The 16798-nt window shown below is 37.6% G+C and overlaps 1 protein-coding gene across 3 annotated transcripts in view; it reads left to right on the top strand.

The window, feature by feature from the left end:
* LOC127663400 (ADP-ribose glycohydrolase MACROD1-like) overlaps nucleotides 1-16798 on the top strand; it is a 94686-nt gene that overhangs the window by 31808 nt on the left and 46080 nt on the right. For all 3 annotated transcript variants that reach the window (XM_052154972.1, XM_052154971.1, XM_052154970.1), the window contains exon 4: nucleotides 12091-12120. In XM_052154972.1, the coding sequence (XP_052010932.1) occupies nucleotides 12091-12120 (30 nt within the window). The remainder of the gene's footprint in view (nucleotides 1-12090; nucleotides 12121-16798) is intronic.

Raw genomic sequence — 16798 nt, 5'->3', positions numbered from 1 at the left:
AATTTTATTAAGGGTGATGATGTGTAGTTTAAAATCTGCTTGACATATGACACATAATTGTTGGTGCATGACACATTCACATTGTTTCAATCCACTTTTGAAAATGAAAAAGTGTAAAATAAATGTGCGAAATTTCCGTCTTCTGCCTGTTTCCATTCAAATGGACTTTTATCGTTAAAAACTGTGTTCGTGATGACATGCTTTAAAAAACACTTTGTCGCAAATTTGTCCTTAAGTCTTTTTCATACAGAAATGTGTGTATATCACTAATTGTGTATCTTTCGCCTCCCAGATGTCCCTAATGTTTCCCCCCTGAAGTCTTTGAAAAATGGGGAGAGTATTGAGACAATTTATTGAAATTTGCCAGCTTACTGTCATTTTAGTTTCACAAATAAATGCAATCATAAGACAAGGAATTGCAGTCAAAAGGGAGCTGTTGCCCTTCTGACAGGACTGTATTGCAGGTTGCCACCAATTCTGACCCAAAATCAAATCTTCATGGCCCTGTTCAAGCAGGCAACCTGCACCAAGTAGTGGGAGAAACTTTCAGTCTTAGTATAAGGACCATCCATCAATGTGTATGTGCTGTGTGTGCACAGCTATTAAAGAAAAACTGATGCGGTGTAATATCAGGGTTTACATATGATACATTTCTGATATTCAATATGCTGTTTATAACAATCATCTAATCTAAAGCATCGCCATCATAACTGCATTATTCCCCGCATATTTCTCCAGCAACTTTTAATGACCAACTGAACTTGATTGTCATCTCAAATTAATTTAATGTCATAATTTACATTTTCTGAAGAAGCTCCGCAAATGTGATCCGAGGTAAAGAGGGTTAGATTTAAAATATTTTAAGTTTTTAAATGTTCAAAAGCTTGTTTTCTGAAAGTAAACTCAGCATTGGACAAATAGTTCTGATAGCTTATAGTCTTGAAAAAAGTGTAGAACATTTTATGAATGTCATTCAGCTGAATTGTTTCGTCTACAGAACAGGGTAAGGCTTATTCAATTTTGTGTAAAGAAAAGGCATATATAGGCCTATCAATATAACTTTTTCATTTGGTAATTGATTTTTAATGTAATGCTTTATTCGTTTGGTAATTTATTATTATAAATTAAATATGACGTTTTTCGTGACATTTGAAGTATCGACATAGAGTTTACGTGCTAGTTAAATGGAAAAATATTATGTCGACATTTATGGAATTTTAGCTATAATTTGCATATCCATCAGCTATATCAGTAAACTTTTTGATGCGCTACATTTTTGTCTCAAAAAAATCTTTGGATGGAAACGTAGTTATTGTTTTAGCTGTTTACCTTGTCAGTGTTGCTTAGAATGCAAGGCTGTCTCACCGTTTGAGATGTTTGACTTCCTTAAAAAACTAAAATGGATCACGCAAGTTTTGAAGTTTGTGCCGCAATAGAGAGAAACTGGATTGAGTAGTGCCAGTGATCACATGCTCTGCGTTCTCCTGTCTGTGGAGCACAATCTGGAAGCCTGCTGGAGTGGACTCAGGCGCAACAATCACATGATACACAGCTGCGTGTGTGAGATGAGAAGCATATTCAGAACGCGAGACTAATGTCATTGAATTTGGTTCGGCACCCCGAAATTTTGCTTGAGCTACTGCAGTAATGGTCAGTACCTGGATAACCCTGTTTTTTCAATTCTCTCAGTGTCACGTGAAGTCGCCCCGCCTTCCATTATTTCTCAGACAGAATGTGTACCACATACGTGTGACGTGAATAGAATAAGGTGCACATTTTTGCCACTCGGTGGCGATACATGCAATAATCCAAAATGTATGCCAGTTGCCAAATTTCTATCGGTTTATCATATACCGGTATATATCGCCCACACCTACGCACAAGTATCAATTCCTCTTAGGGCTGGTTGCATTATTGGCGAAGTGTGACAGGGATGCATGGATAAGAAGTGAGAGGGTAAGTTGTAAATAGACTAAGGACATTCATCCTTACAGCGCATATAGTTCTGTTACATCACATAAAACAACATGTTTTTTGTTTGTTTACGAAGTATGTTTTTTTTTTTTTTTTTGCGACAAGTCTTTGCTCTCTGTATTCATTGGATTTCTTTGCATGTCTGATGCCAAGATGACTGTGTGAGCTAAGTTAATTCATGTGGTACAAAAAATATACATCAATAGACTACAATGTTTGTTAGAGATCTTCTGTAAATAAATACCATCAGAAAGAACTGTAGTGCAGAAACAGTGTGCTTTATTTACCTCTTCTTCATCGTCATAGATGGAGTAAAGCAGCATGGCAGAAGCAATAAGTGGTGCATTTGGTTTTGCATATCTGCACCTGCAACATGCTAGTTAAACTCTATACACCTCATATAAAGGTTAACAGTCTTCACACATCTCATCTGACTATAAAATGTGTACTGAGCAATCATTTTAATGGACAAGGATTAATGTTCTTGACCCTGAGTATTTTAAGGGATTTAGTTTGATGATACGTAAACACTAACATCAAAAAAAAAATTCCAGTATTGCCTAAATTAAGCAAATTAAATGTTTAGAATTCCAGTCTCATCATGGATTAAACACATATAGACTTAGCCTATAATAATTGGAAGTCAGTCTGTCTCTTTCTCATTTACAGATCCACTACTAACACTACTATATAAATAGAGTGCATTACATTTTATGCAGTGTTTTGTCACTGAAATAATTTATTCTTTTCCACCTTCTGTCTAAATTCCACCACTCATCCCTTTCTCTCTCTATCTGATGGTCCCTAATGAATGGGTAAATGCTAAACTACGTTCTATTCTGCCAATCCTGTTGTGTGTTTTTCCTCTTCTTCTGCACATTTGTCCCATTTTTATTTTTTAGAGGAGAAAATAAATCTTATTTCATCTCACAGTTCTATTATTGTTTGATATTATGTTTACCTCTCCTGAGGTGAGTATCGCATCAATGTTATAAATATATGGCAGACGTTTGTCATTGTCAAGTCTTGTCTTTTTCTCGTCTTCTCCTTTGAACCAATCTATTTTGTTTTCCTCATTTGTTTACAGTATTCCTTTTTTTTTCGCCATCAACCTCCCCTTTTTGATTCCAATAAAAATAAAAGATATTTTAACTGTGCAATCCACCCTTCCGGATGGATGAAATGGGCTTTTATTCGAATTATGCATGAACACTGACATGTAAATCACTGTCTAGTGAAGTTACACTGACACATTATAACTAGCTCGCTACAGTATCTCTTTCAAATAATATTCTTCTCTCGCATCGCATAACCATTCCACTCCTATTTCCACTTTGCTCCATTTCACTCATACTCCCAGTTTCATTGTACATGATGCAGTCACTGGAAATAAGCAGACAATTTAAGTGCTAGGTACTTCAGTGCTCTCCCTTTTTCTGTCTTCAAGCATGCCAACACACATACACACACACACTTAGACAAACCAATCATACCTCTTGCTGTCCCTCAGTCAGTGCATATGAACATCAAACACAAACACTCAAAAATAGAGTGTGTGCACAGGAAGAATATAATTAGGTTGTCTGAGTTTTACTTAATGTGGGTACATTTCTCTTATCAGCATGTCACTGAACAAGAAAGAGCAAACAAATGTCATAATTAACAGCCCCCACTGAGGGTTGAATAAAAAGTGGCAGTTTTTATATAAAGACAATTCATGCATTTACTGTAGGTCAGTGAACAAAGCTGCCCACATGTTCGACAAACCCCAGTCACAGAACATAGAGTGAAACAAACCATATTCAGAAGCAATCTCTACTACTCCGAACAGTGTTTGACTTCCTGTGGCAGTCCTGTGCATTTGTTTTTTTTAATAGCTCATTTAGAGACAAATTGCAAGGCACCATGCTGTGTCTGTGTGTGTGTGTGTGTGTGTGTGTGTGTGTGTGTGTGTGTGTGCGTGTGCGTGTGCGTGTGTGTGCATGTATTTGTACGTTCTTCCCACAGTACAACAGTATCACTTTAAGTGACAGAACATAAAAAATAATAATAATTAACTCTGCCTGAATGGGTCTCTCTGCATGTAAATTATAAATGAGTTGTAACGATTTAACAAGCATGTGTTGGGGTTTGATAAACTATGCAATTCAATAAAGGCTGTAGAGTTTAAATCTGCATGCTTTAAACCAAACGCAGTCTATAGGCATACTTTACATCAGTTGGGTCTGGATTCACATAACTTAACCTCTCAGTTGAAATTGCCACATGCTTATAGCAACTTCATCAAAACAAATTTTCAAGAGAAGCCAGAACTTGTTGCTGGTTTTGCACGGAATAATAAAAATAAACTATTCTCACTGTTCCTGGCCCAGTCATTGTCCATTTAACCAATGACACATTCACTAGGTTAATTTCATCTCAATTTAATTGATTCTTAGAGCAATACAAAAACTATTTGAGACCACTTTTATCTACTAACTCTCCCCCAGACACAGTCTCCTCTATAATACTTTCTCTCAGACAATGCTGTCTTTTCTTGAATGGTTAATGGCAGGCGAGGCACACAGAAGATCGTTTGATTCCAGCGAAATAAAAAATGACTTTTGTGTCAATTACCAAAACGGCCACATTGATAAATGAAAGACACTGACATAGGTCCTGTGTCTATGACAACCCTGGCCTGGCAGAGGATAAGACAAAAACACTCATTGTTGTGTGAGTGCTGTTCCCTCTCCAGAAAGCAAGATGAATCTGAGTGCATTTTCGCCTTTAAAAAGCACATTACTAGGAGCTTAGTTCTCTCTCAAGCTGAGCATTATTCTCCTTACTATAATCCATAATCAAACAATAACTTTGCAATTATGATTAAAATTTGCTGAATTTCAGTGTGTCTTAAAAGTGTAGGTGAATTAAAAAAAGAGAATTGGTGTCATAACTGTGTTCAGTTCTCTTTTGGTTTTCCATAAGTTGTTTGGTTGTGGTAATTAATGTTGCATAAACATTCACTTTAATTCTGCAACTGGGCAATGTCGCATTATCAAATAGAAATTATTGTTGTAGTTCAATGAGTTTGTTGCATTTTTCTGTGTTGCCCCTGATGAAAAGGGAAAGAGGATTTAAAAACATGAAACATTTTGCCATGTTTTTACAACAGGTAAGTAACAAGGTTATTGACAACAGAACCATTCTCGCTAACAAATTAGCAGAGATGGTATTCAACAGAGTCAGATCACATCCATAAACGTATTTACAAGTTGCAAGCAGAAATCATTTTCAAAAACTGCAAGGCACACTTGCAACTTTTAACAATGTTGTTGAGAGCACTGAGGTAGCCTAACAGCTCCAGATAAAACTTTTTGGTAATGCTAAGGAGTCTGGGAAATCAAATGTGAAATTATTACAACTGCGGTTATTGTGGTTTCCGTAGTAGTTGCGTATTAAATGGAGACTCTGATGCTGTACAGAATGACTGCTTGATTGTTTCTGTTTTGAATATTGTAAGAGGGTATGACAAAGTGGTATTGGTCTGTGTGTGATGTTTGCTATTATGTGCTACAAACAACAAACAACCTTTCTGTTAGAAAATATCAGAAAGAATATATGGTGTAGAGGTAGACCGATATATCGGTTTTACTGATTAATCAGTGCCAATAGTTGCTTTTTAGAATTATCGTTATTGGGAAAAATCATTGTTGATATTTACAGATTTTTTTCATAATTTTGTCATTTCAAAATAAGTCGCTGATGTGTTTCGGACTTGTTTATACTTAAAAGTCCCACATTATGCACCGAATCTTGATTTTTTTCTGGTTATTTTGGGGATTTTGGTTGAACAATAAACCGCATCTGGGATTTTATTTATTTAGGACTCTTTGTCTGTGCCCATCATAGTAAGGGAATAATTTTTTTTTTTTACATTCTATGAATCAGTTTTAAAAACGATTGGCCAATTAATCGGAATTCGGCCTTTCCCACCACCTTAATTATCAGTTTTGGCAAAATCCACTATCGATTGACCTCTAATGGTGCTCTAGGACCTGTTGACAATAGCTAGATCATGATTCACTCATTGACGCTCAAACTGTCTGTCTGCCAGCCACAAACCACTCACCACCCACTGGCAGGTGTCACATCATCATCTATTGTTTATTTCTAGCTATTTTTTCTGTGCTAAGTTTATTAGATGAATTAACACATACAAAACAGTTTAAAGTGGCTTTGACAAAACAATTAATTAGAAACAAAAAAGTTAGTCGATAATACTGTGTTCTAACCAGACACAATGCTGGGACACTTGATAAAAGGCATCTTTTCCATCATAATCATAAAAGTTTTTGTCCTATTCAGCCATGACACATGACGAACAACAGGGCTTTCTATTTGTTTAACGGTTTCTATTTCTGCGACATCGTGCCAGCCAACACAGTCTCCAAATGGATCAAAAATTATTCTTATTGCATTATATTAAACCCGGCATCTCACTAACCGGTTCACAACAACTTGATTTTGGCTGGGGGTGACACATACATATACTGAATGTTGTGCTTGATGTCTCGCTCTCTTCAGCCAGAGCTCTGTCACACACACACACACACACACACACACACACACACACACACACACACACACACACACACACACACACACACACACACACACACACACACACACACACACACACACACACACACCAGTTCAGAATGGCAGAGGGGAGACATACTGGCTCATTCTGACTTTCTCTCCACTTCCCTGTCATGTAGAGATCGGCGAAATAACAACAGGAGTACCACGTTAACATAAACCATCGTAACAGACTGAATTATGAAGCAATTCATAAAGTAACTTTGCCCTGTGTATGTGTGTGATTGTGTATTTATCACCTATGGTTTGCTGTATGTTGTATATTGTGTATGAAAATCCCAGGAGATCAGAAGTTAAAGAAATACTCAAATTAGCCGTCTGGCACCAACAATCATCCATGCGATTATCTAATCAGCCAATCATGTGGCAGCAGTGCAGTGCATAAAATCATGGAGATACAGGGTAGGAGCTTCAGTTAATGTTTACATCAACCATCAGAATGGGGAAAAACTTTTATCTAAATTATTTGGACCGTGGCATGATTGTTGGTGCCAGATGGGCTGGTTTGAGTATTTATGTAACTGCTGATCATGCTACTCTCTGCGATCCACGCACAATTTTCCACGCACTCCAATGAGAGCGAGAACCACTAATCGTGACCACGAGGAGGTTACTCCATGTGACTCTACCCTCCCTAGCAACAGGGCCAGTTTGATTGCTTAGAAGACCTAGCTGGAGTTACTCAGCACACCCTGGATTCAAACTCGTGACTCCAGGGGTGGTAGTCAGCATCAATATTCGCTGAGCTACCCAGACCCCGACTCAAATGTTCTTATGTAAAAAAAATCTAAAAATACTGTGCGTAGTTCTGGCAGTGCTCTGTTGAGATCCCAAACTGTATTTGGAGGGGGCATGTGTGTGTGTGTGCGTATGCGTATGTTTGCATGCATGATGCAGGCCTTGCTGTAATTGTTTCATGCAGTGTAAAGTGTGTTTATTACATACTGGACCCACTGTGTTGGCACAGCTATGGGCTCATGGCGAGTCTACAAAACCCCCACTGTTTCCTGGCTGTTACAACAGGGTAGGAAAAAAAGATGAGAAATAAGGAAATGTGATCAAATATAGAGAGGTTACCACCATGTTAACACACACACACACACACACACACACACACACACACACACACACACACACACAGGTTCTCTCTCTCTCACTCTACAATTACTACACCTTCATTTCTGCCTACTTCCCTAAAGGTTTACACTGGTGTGCCTTTGGCTTTCATAAATAAGTTGCAACCCAAAACTGTAACTCCCTCTTGTTTTCCCCTGTTTTCTTTACACAGATGTTGTCTCTTGTTCAGATCTGTACTGTTAAAAAGAAGAACTTTACAGTTCAATTATAAACAACAGGATATAGCCATCAGACATGACATAAAAAAATGAGTTGCATAGTAAAGTAAGAATAAATTAAAATACATCGAATAACTCAAGCATCCTGCTCGCCTTTACATCCCCAATAAAAATACATCTTCAATGATGTTTCTCAGTTGAAATCACATTACAGTCTAGGACAATGACCATAATCTGTGCCATAAAAATGACTTTTAATATCCAAGGATTTAAATAGATGCTATATGCAGCTGTACTATCTATTTATCATCTTTATACTTAATATGAGAGAGTTGTCGGGAATACAGTCGCAATAAAATTAAATAAATAAAAACACGTGCATTATAGAGCTGAGCTCCAGTCCCATCTCTGCACCAGGTTTCAAAGTGCAAAATCTTCTCTAGATTATATAGCTAGTATTATTTAAATAGCCAGCATTAGAGAACAAGCTCATTTTGCCAGAATACGCAGTATACACGCCTATAATAACAGCTCATTAAAATAAACTACTGTAAGTGCTTAATTCACAGCGCCGCATTTAAATTGTATGTGGCTGCTGCCTCAGACTGATTAAACAGGCACTTAAGAGCAAATAAACGAAAGACGAATTTAAAGGCTTCGCATGCAGCCAAAACACCTCGATATTCTCCTAACAACGATTATAATGTGTATCAAATACGTAATTATACATAATTTCAGTTAAAGTTGACGGCAGGCAGACCAAAATATAAACGCACCTAAGCCGTCTGACCGTTGGTAACAAGTAGCTTATACGAAAAACTGTTTAGATCAACATACCTCAGTATGAGAAAACGGCATCTTTCCTCCGTTTGTGTTCAGTGAATAATGTGTATTTTCTTCTAATGGTTTTGACTGTGTACTTCTCGGTTTCAGACTCCAGTCAGTCAGGTCTGCTGTGACCGTCGCTCAGACTCTCTCTCTCTCTCTCTCTCTCTCTCTCTCTCTCTCTCTCTCTCTCTCTCTCTCTCTCGCTGCTCGCGCGCGCGACTCTCTGTCACTCAGAGCAAAGAGCCTCGCTATTTCTCTCTCTCTTTTTCGCGCCACTCCACCTCTGGCAAATTGAACATGGCACACTTTTTGTGCAAAACAATTTTGAAACAAAATATTAGCTTGACGTGAAATGAAATACACTAACTCCGAATTGTACACAACGTCGTGTTGGATGAAGCTGTTTTAGGATGGAGATCATGAAATGCATAATCATAATAATAACCCTGTCAGTCATTTGATGCGTGTTTGCATATTTATTGCGACTTTGATTCCCCTTTTGAATATGGATTAACTGTGATTTGTTTACAGCAATATCAGCATTGCTTTTTGTCCTTATTTTTGGTCAAGTCATATCAAATTTTAATGCATGCCATTGTGTTTTCTCCCTCTAGGAGTGCATGTGAAGCAGTGTGTGTGTGTGTGTGTGTGTGTGTGTGTGTGTGTGTGTGTGTGTGTGTGTTCAGTATGCATATACTGAACTATCAGTGCACTGAACTGTGGGCAGGGTTGACTCTGACCCACATGTCACTGTAGCCCTGCTTTAGATGTGATGTAAATGTTTATGAAGCCATCTGCTGTAGAGCAAGCAGGCCTATGTTTAATGTATGCATGGTGCATGTGTGTGTGTGTGTGTGTGTGTGTGTATGAATGCGATTGCATGCATTAGCCAAGGTGTCTGCAGGGTTCTGGAGTGTCAGACATTAAGGGCATCTGTTCGGACACACACATGATGTCTCTCTCTCTCCCTGAGTTTCACCTAGTCTCCCCGGAGGCAGGCTGTTTCAGAAACACAGACTTCCGTTCCAAACACTTGACCATCACCTCTTTGGAACAAGCACTCTTGATATTGTATTCCTGTGATTCCTATATAAATCATTACAGTTTTCTGAGAGAAAAAGAAAAGAAAAGAAAAAAAATCTCATTTTGTCAGGTAGAAATCATTCTTTAAAATAAATAAATAAAACAGTTACAAGTATAAAAAAAGATTTTAGATGAATTAATATATCTAATAAGAAAATAAAGACAACAAATATATTAATAAATCTCTTTTAAAGTTTTTTTTTTACCTTATTTTGTGTGCATCCAACATGTTGTTTCTGCTATGCACTTTTTTCTCACTGCTGAACCCATATTACACTTTTGTTTACCTACCTTCAAATATCTTTTTATCTCTCTCTTTCTCTTCCTTTTCTACTCTCACCCCAACCTTCTGTTGAACTTTCTTTTATTCTCATCTATACCTCCGTTTTATTTTTCTAATCCTTCTTTGTGATCCTAATCCTGATGCATACTCTAGATGTTGTTGTGTACCATGTGCAGCTTACACTACGAATCGGCACTGAACACGGTTTTAGTTTACATTCCCAACCTTGGTATTGATGTTCATGGACATTGTTTTCCTCAGAGATCCATTTCATCCTGCCTGAAGGGAATTGTTACAGTTCCGAATAGGAAGATTGCATTTTGTGAACACATTCCCGAATACAATTTGATCATGTCAATATGCCTCACAGAACTGTGAGAGCACAAGTGTCTCTCTCTTTGTGTGTGTGTGTGTGCGTGTGTGCGTGCATGCGTCCGTGGGTGTGTGTGTGTGTGTGAGAGATAATCATCATCAACTCCGCGGTATTACTGTCACCCTTCCCCTGGGTAAGACACTGCGCACTGGGTTTAAGCAGATGGCAAATCTCTCTCCCTGGGGTATCATCAACTTGCAGCCTTCACTCATTCTCTCTCCCACTGTTTCTCTCACTCTGTCCTTCCTCATACATGTCTGGCCCCTTTCCTCTTCCTGCTAGTATTTTTTTCTTTGACAGACAGGAGTGAATGGGGCCTCCACTTGCAAATTACATCTCTCTCCTGCTCCGTCTCTCCTGTCTCTCTCATCTAGTCTGTCTCCATCTCTCCTCCTTTCCCCTATCTGTGTAATTAACTAGGTTTCAGTAACAAACCTTTAGGCTTTGGGGTTGCTATGGTTACTCCTCTCTCCATCCTGTTTTCTGTTTGTCAGTCTATCCCTGTTGCAAATTTGTGTGTTCATTTGAAAAAAAAATAAAATAAAAAATATTTGTCTGGGCTTACATTAACTCCATCTGGTAAATTATTTGTCGGCTCATAAGGGCATCTCTCATCATGCAGTTTAGCGTCCGTGTGCAGAGGTGTAATGAATTTTAAATGGGAAAAATAATCAGCGATCTTATTGCTCATTTATGTTTTAGCTTCGCAGTGTGATTATGAAACAATAATCTCATTGCGATAGCCTCAGACTCTGAACTTAAATTTGAAGCACTGTTTGCTGCAAACAGAGCCAACTGTCCCTTTTTATTGAGATTTAACTGGTAGACAACATTTTTGCATTTTGGCTGTAATGAAAAGGCAGCTCTGTATCGACAAGTGTAATTTATAAAATTGCATGAAGGCTTTCGTTTCACCTGTGACACAAGTTCAAGACCCTACTTTTTACTGCATTGATGCATGTATCAGCAGTTACAGAAATCCATGCGATTATATAATCAGCCAATCGTGCAGTGCATAAAATCATGCAGATACAGGTCAGGAGCTTCAGTTAATGTTCAGATCAACCATCAGAATGGGGAAAAATGTGATCTCAGTGATATGGAGCATGGCATGATTGTTGGTGCCAGATGGGCTGGTTTGAGTATTTCTGTAACTGCTGATCTCCTGGGATTTTCTCCTGGGTATTTTTTACTTTTGTTTTTGGACCAAATGGGATTGCAAAAGTAATATTTGCTATGGTCTCCCATTCACAGCTATGTTTACCCCAATATGGTTTACTTGTGCATTCCGAAGCCGGAAATGTGAAAAGGGTGCATAGTTTATTCCGATAATTAATTTGAACTATTTATTAAACATATTATGTGATTGTATCATACTGCGGTTGCCGACATTTAATAAAAGCAATAAGCCGTTCAAGGCCATGCATTTGAGTAATTTTACCATGGTTAATGGTGTTAAATGCCTATTACTTTTCTCCTGCTAATTCTTATTCTTGACTGAATTTGTCTAGGATCCTCTAAACCATTTTTTGTCAATCACCAGCATGTTGCCAACATCACATTTACAGCAATGTCTCTGAAGAGTCCTCTGTTTTGTTTTTCTATCATTTCAGCTAACAAGACACTGCTGGGTGGAGGAGGAGGTGAGTCAATTTGTTTTTCCTATTTTTCAAAGGTTGAATAAAAGGAATCTAGACACTGCAGTTTTGCTAAATAGAGGACATTAAAGGAGAGAAGCACGGGAGAAGTGTGAGAGGAATTAGAAGGTGGAAGAGAGCAAGTGAGAATCAGCAGGTGGAGCAAAGGTGAGAGAGTGAGAAAGCGTGTGTGTGATGAGAGCTGTTGTCAGCCCGAGGCTTTGCACTTCTCTGAATTTGAACAGCCGATCTCTGATTGCCCTGTGAATGAGAACAGAGGCGCTATTTGAGGAGCAAAATAGCGATTAGAGAGACCTAGTAAGATGAAATGAACGCTAAACTCTTAAACCATCTCTGATAGAGCAACCCTTTCCTCCCAACACACACACACACACACACACACACACACAAAAATTGACAAGAGAAAAACAATTCATCAGCAGATTCTGAATAAAATAGTGGAATTAAAGAGAGACGGTGCTTTTTCGAAATCATTTGCTCGCTGTGATGTATTAAAAAGTCCTTTGATCTGACAAGACGGTAGATCTTCCCAGAAATACAGTAAAACCTTCAGGTTCCTCCCCTCTATCTGTACAAACATGTACTCATCAAACAGTGAACTCTTTTGCAATAGCCACACATACAGTAAATTCCGAACTAATATTTAAAGGGAGAGTTTCCCCCAAACTGAAAATTATGTCATTTACACACTATCCCTTAAGGGAACACTAACAAAAACATAAAAAATAAAAAAATACCATAGGGCATGAATATGTTTATCGTTAATAGTATACCAAAATACCATGCTACTGCCACAGGGCTTGTTTATAAGGAGAAACAGGACCGTCTTGACATTGGTAAACATCCTACTTATACATTTTGGTCGATCAAATAAGTATTGTTCTCGTGAGGATCCGGAACTACATCTGCAATTATTTGAGAGCTGTATTTTTAGTCATTAGTTACGGGCCCGTAATGTTCCTGGTCTCGAGAGGTTCTGAACAATCAGTGTGTTACATATAACAACTGTTTTTCTAGTAGACTGTGCACTGTGAGAAATCACATTTACCTTATATAGTAACTATCTCCAATCAGCACATCTGTTTCCACCAGTCTAGCTGTTAAACCATCTTAACAAGAGAGCATTAGAAAATAAAGCTGTTAATTCCACCCCTCTCTGCAATCCTTGATTCTGCTTGGTCAATCATAGCATTTTGTGGTCAAATATTGATGTATAATAGCTGCTAAACCATATATTCGACTTTTGTCCTAGCCAACCGTTATTATAGCTTTGCTGTCTGATAACTCGTATCACTTTATACCATATTTTGTTTTCCACATTCAAGTGGCGTTTCTATAGCCTTTCATCTTTCACCCATCTAGCCACAAAGTGCTTCCTTATCATTTAGGAGGTTCGGTAGCATGCTACTCTGTGAGATTTGTCATTTTAACATTTTTTACAATATGATTCTGGTGAATATGATTCATTTTTTTTAAAGCACAGGTAGGCACATGGATGTCTTCTCTTTACTGTGGTTATGTTAATGTAGCTGGTCTTTCTTAAAAAAAAAAAAAAAAGAATACAAATAATAAATTATAGTACTTGTTGTGAAAAAATAGTAGCCTAAACACATAAAAAAATGTTAACTAACTGCCATAGTTGTAATAAAATGTAAGTCTAATAGATTACTCATAGATTATTTAATATAAAACTATAACATGTTTATACATTCTATCTCAAAATACCACAGTTTCTTTTACTGGTGTAAAATTGTTATACATTTTAGTAAGGGTGATGTGTAATTTGAAAAACTTGACTTCTCTTTTCCTCAGTGATGCCAGGGCTGCCTAGCTGTTCAAGAGATTTGAGTCCCTCCACAGCTCTTAAAACTAGAAAATTCTCAGTAGAAATATGTTGTATACATTTTCACGGCCCAGTCACGGCATCCTCCACCGTATTCTCCCCCATCGACGTTCTCTTAAACGCGTTCAGCGGGAGACGCTGATGTAAACACAGAGAAGGTGCACAACGGATAAACCCGTCCCTGTAGTGCATGGTCGTCGAGTGATAACGTTACGCCTCCAACCTGCATTCAGTATCTGCATTCCTGTTGACAAAGTCATTTACAACAAAAAATGCAACTTTTGCTGCCCCCCTGTTTACATTTCACCCCAAAAACACTTCTAATTTTGGCCACTGGGGACAGTGGATCAATTTCTGTAAGTGCAGACCGATTTCAGCAGCAGAACTTTTGACCTCCTGATGCTGAATTCACAGTGTGATCAGTCTGAAATTAAACTTACCTCTTGTGCATTATCCCTAAAACAATTATTAATAATTATAAGCAAACCAGAATATTTCACACAACAAACAGATGAGTCGTCATGAAGCATGACTCACAAAAGTGATCAGCATTGTTTTGGAACACTGTCAATTAGTGATGTGCAAAACTACAAGTTTTCATAAACGACAATCGGTCGCTTTGAATGACGAGTCGGTGTTAAGGATAATAATGTATAATTAGGCTGCGTTATGTTCATGTGACCCCAATCAGGCACATTTCAGATGGATATATGGATGCTAAGTGCAGCATTTCAACATGGTAACTAACAGATATTCAACAATTATTTAGGATAAATCAATATAACATCTTATTGCACTGCAAGGCTGGCACTGGGATGACTATGCAATTCTGCGAGAACAAAGTCATAAAAACTCTCACACAAAAGAACATCTCCACATGAAATAACACCCTACTGAGCAAGGACCATAAAATGCAATTCTCAGCCACATCTGCCCCCCTCTCTTACATACTTCACTTCAGGTAAATTTTTAGCGTCACCTAAAACTAAGTAATAACTTAATCCTGTTCTGCAGTGTAATATGTTTTTCGGTCATACATGTTTGTTATCATTCAAAAGGTCTCAGTGCGACTGGTACTATTGTCTCAACCCCACAACCGATAATATCTGGTAATACAGTTTTAACAATGTAAACTAATTCTGGCCATTGCTTGGGGGTGTGCTTACCTCCTGGGTATTTCATCTAAATGACCTCCTGCAGATAAAGTATGACCCCCAGGAATTACAAATCTATCCACTTCCAAAATTCCCTTTGTTTATGTTTTCTCTGGTTTGGGTCTTTAAGGGAATGTGACACATTGTTCAAGGAGTCTGTAGTCAGATTATCCCACACAATTGCTGTGCAGTTTCTCAACCAGGTATGCAAATCTTATTTCTTATGTTTTGATAAAATGTCTATTATTGTCTAATTGGAATTGATGAATGTATTATTTTACCTGATAAATAAATTGTTACATTTGAGTTTATTCTGATTTACTCTAAGACTGTTGTCTTTGGTAGATTAAGTTAAGTCCATGAAGTTGTCGACCAAGCCTAAATAGGGTGAAGTCTAAACCTCTGGTTATTATAATATTTTCTAGCTAAGCGTACATTGGAAACTATGGCATAATTATATAAAGTTATTTTTACTTAAGTATTGTTGGTCTATCTTTGTAAATTTTGGGGTCATGACCTCTGAGTATGAATAATGTTACACTAATTAAGTGTTTACTATCTAAGGGGACTATAGAGAATACAGTACTTTTAGATAAAAGAGCAAGCGTGAGCAGTCATCTAATTAATATTTAGTCAATTGCTGTTTTAATGACCACTACTGGCGTATTTGTGACTGTGAGATCCGCGTACACATCTGGTGCGAGACTCTCTAAGCGACAGGAATCCGAATGAACGAGTACAATATCAAATACAGCTAAATTCGATGACCAAATGTTAAACCAAATTTTATAATAATATTTAAGATTGGAACATTAATATATCCTTGGAAACATTTATAATTGGAGTCAGATTAATTAAACGGGAAAACAAATAATATAGTTATATAATTGAAAGGAAATAACTTAACCTGAATGCACACTATAAGACAGAACGCGCAGGAGACCTTCAGCCACGCCATTGGATACCGTCCTTGCGCCAGTTGGGTGGCTTCCTATACCTCCATTACCTTATTCCCCCTCCCCCTTACAGCACAAAACTATCAAAGTAAGAGAAGAAAGAAATTAGAATGACTCCAACACGGAGCGGCTTAAAACTGCTAATGTACATCCTGAACGCAGAATGACGCACTTCAATGTAGCTGGAGCACTTGGGAGTCTCAAAGTGATCCTCGCTGCGCATTCAAAATCGCAGAACTGCACGATAATGATGCAGGTACATATCTAGTTCATGACATCAAGCAATTCAAAAAAAATTATTCACTGCAGCTATTTATTTAAGCATCAAAAGACTTTAATCTTTCCAAACCATCTCACAAATACATGAAAATATTACTCACAGCAGAGAATTTAACGTGCATAAATGGACTAAACTTAAATTGCAGAATCATTTACTGTGCTATTATTCACTTTTAAAGCACAGCAAGCTATAATCACACAAAAATGCTCTCCAAGAAGTTGCGTTTCTCAATTAATTTGAGAATTGCTTCTCTCATTAAAACCATCACAACAAAAAATATTAATGTTAACAGTCGACCCCACTAATCGACTAGTCAGTTGTTGGAAGACTAGGCAAGGCAAGGCAAGGCAAGTTTATTTATATAGCACATTTCATACACAATGGTAATTCAAAGTGCTTTACATAGAAGAGATTAAAATAAGAATAAAAA

This window comes from Xyrauchen texanus, chromosome 23, assembly GCF_025860055.1.
Source record: "Xyrauchen texanus isolate HMW12.3.18 chromosome 23, RBS_HiC_50CHRs, whole genome shotgun sequence".
Lineage (NCBI taxonomy): Eukaryota > Metazoa > Chordata > Actinopteri > Cypriniformes > Catostomidae > Xyrauchen > Xyrauchen texanus.
Note: the sequence above shows the minus strand (reverse complement) of the source record. Positions and strands in the feature narration are given on the sequence as shown.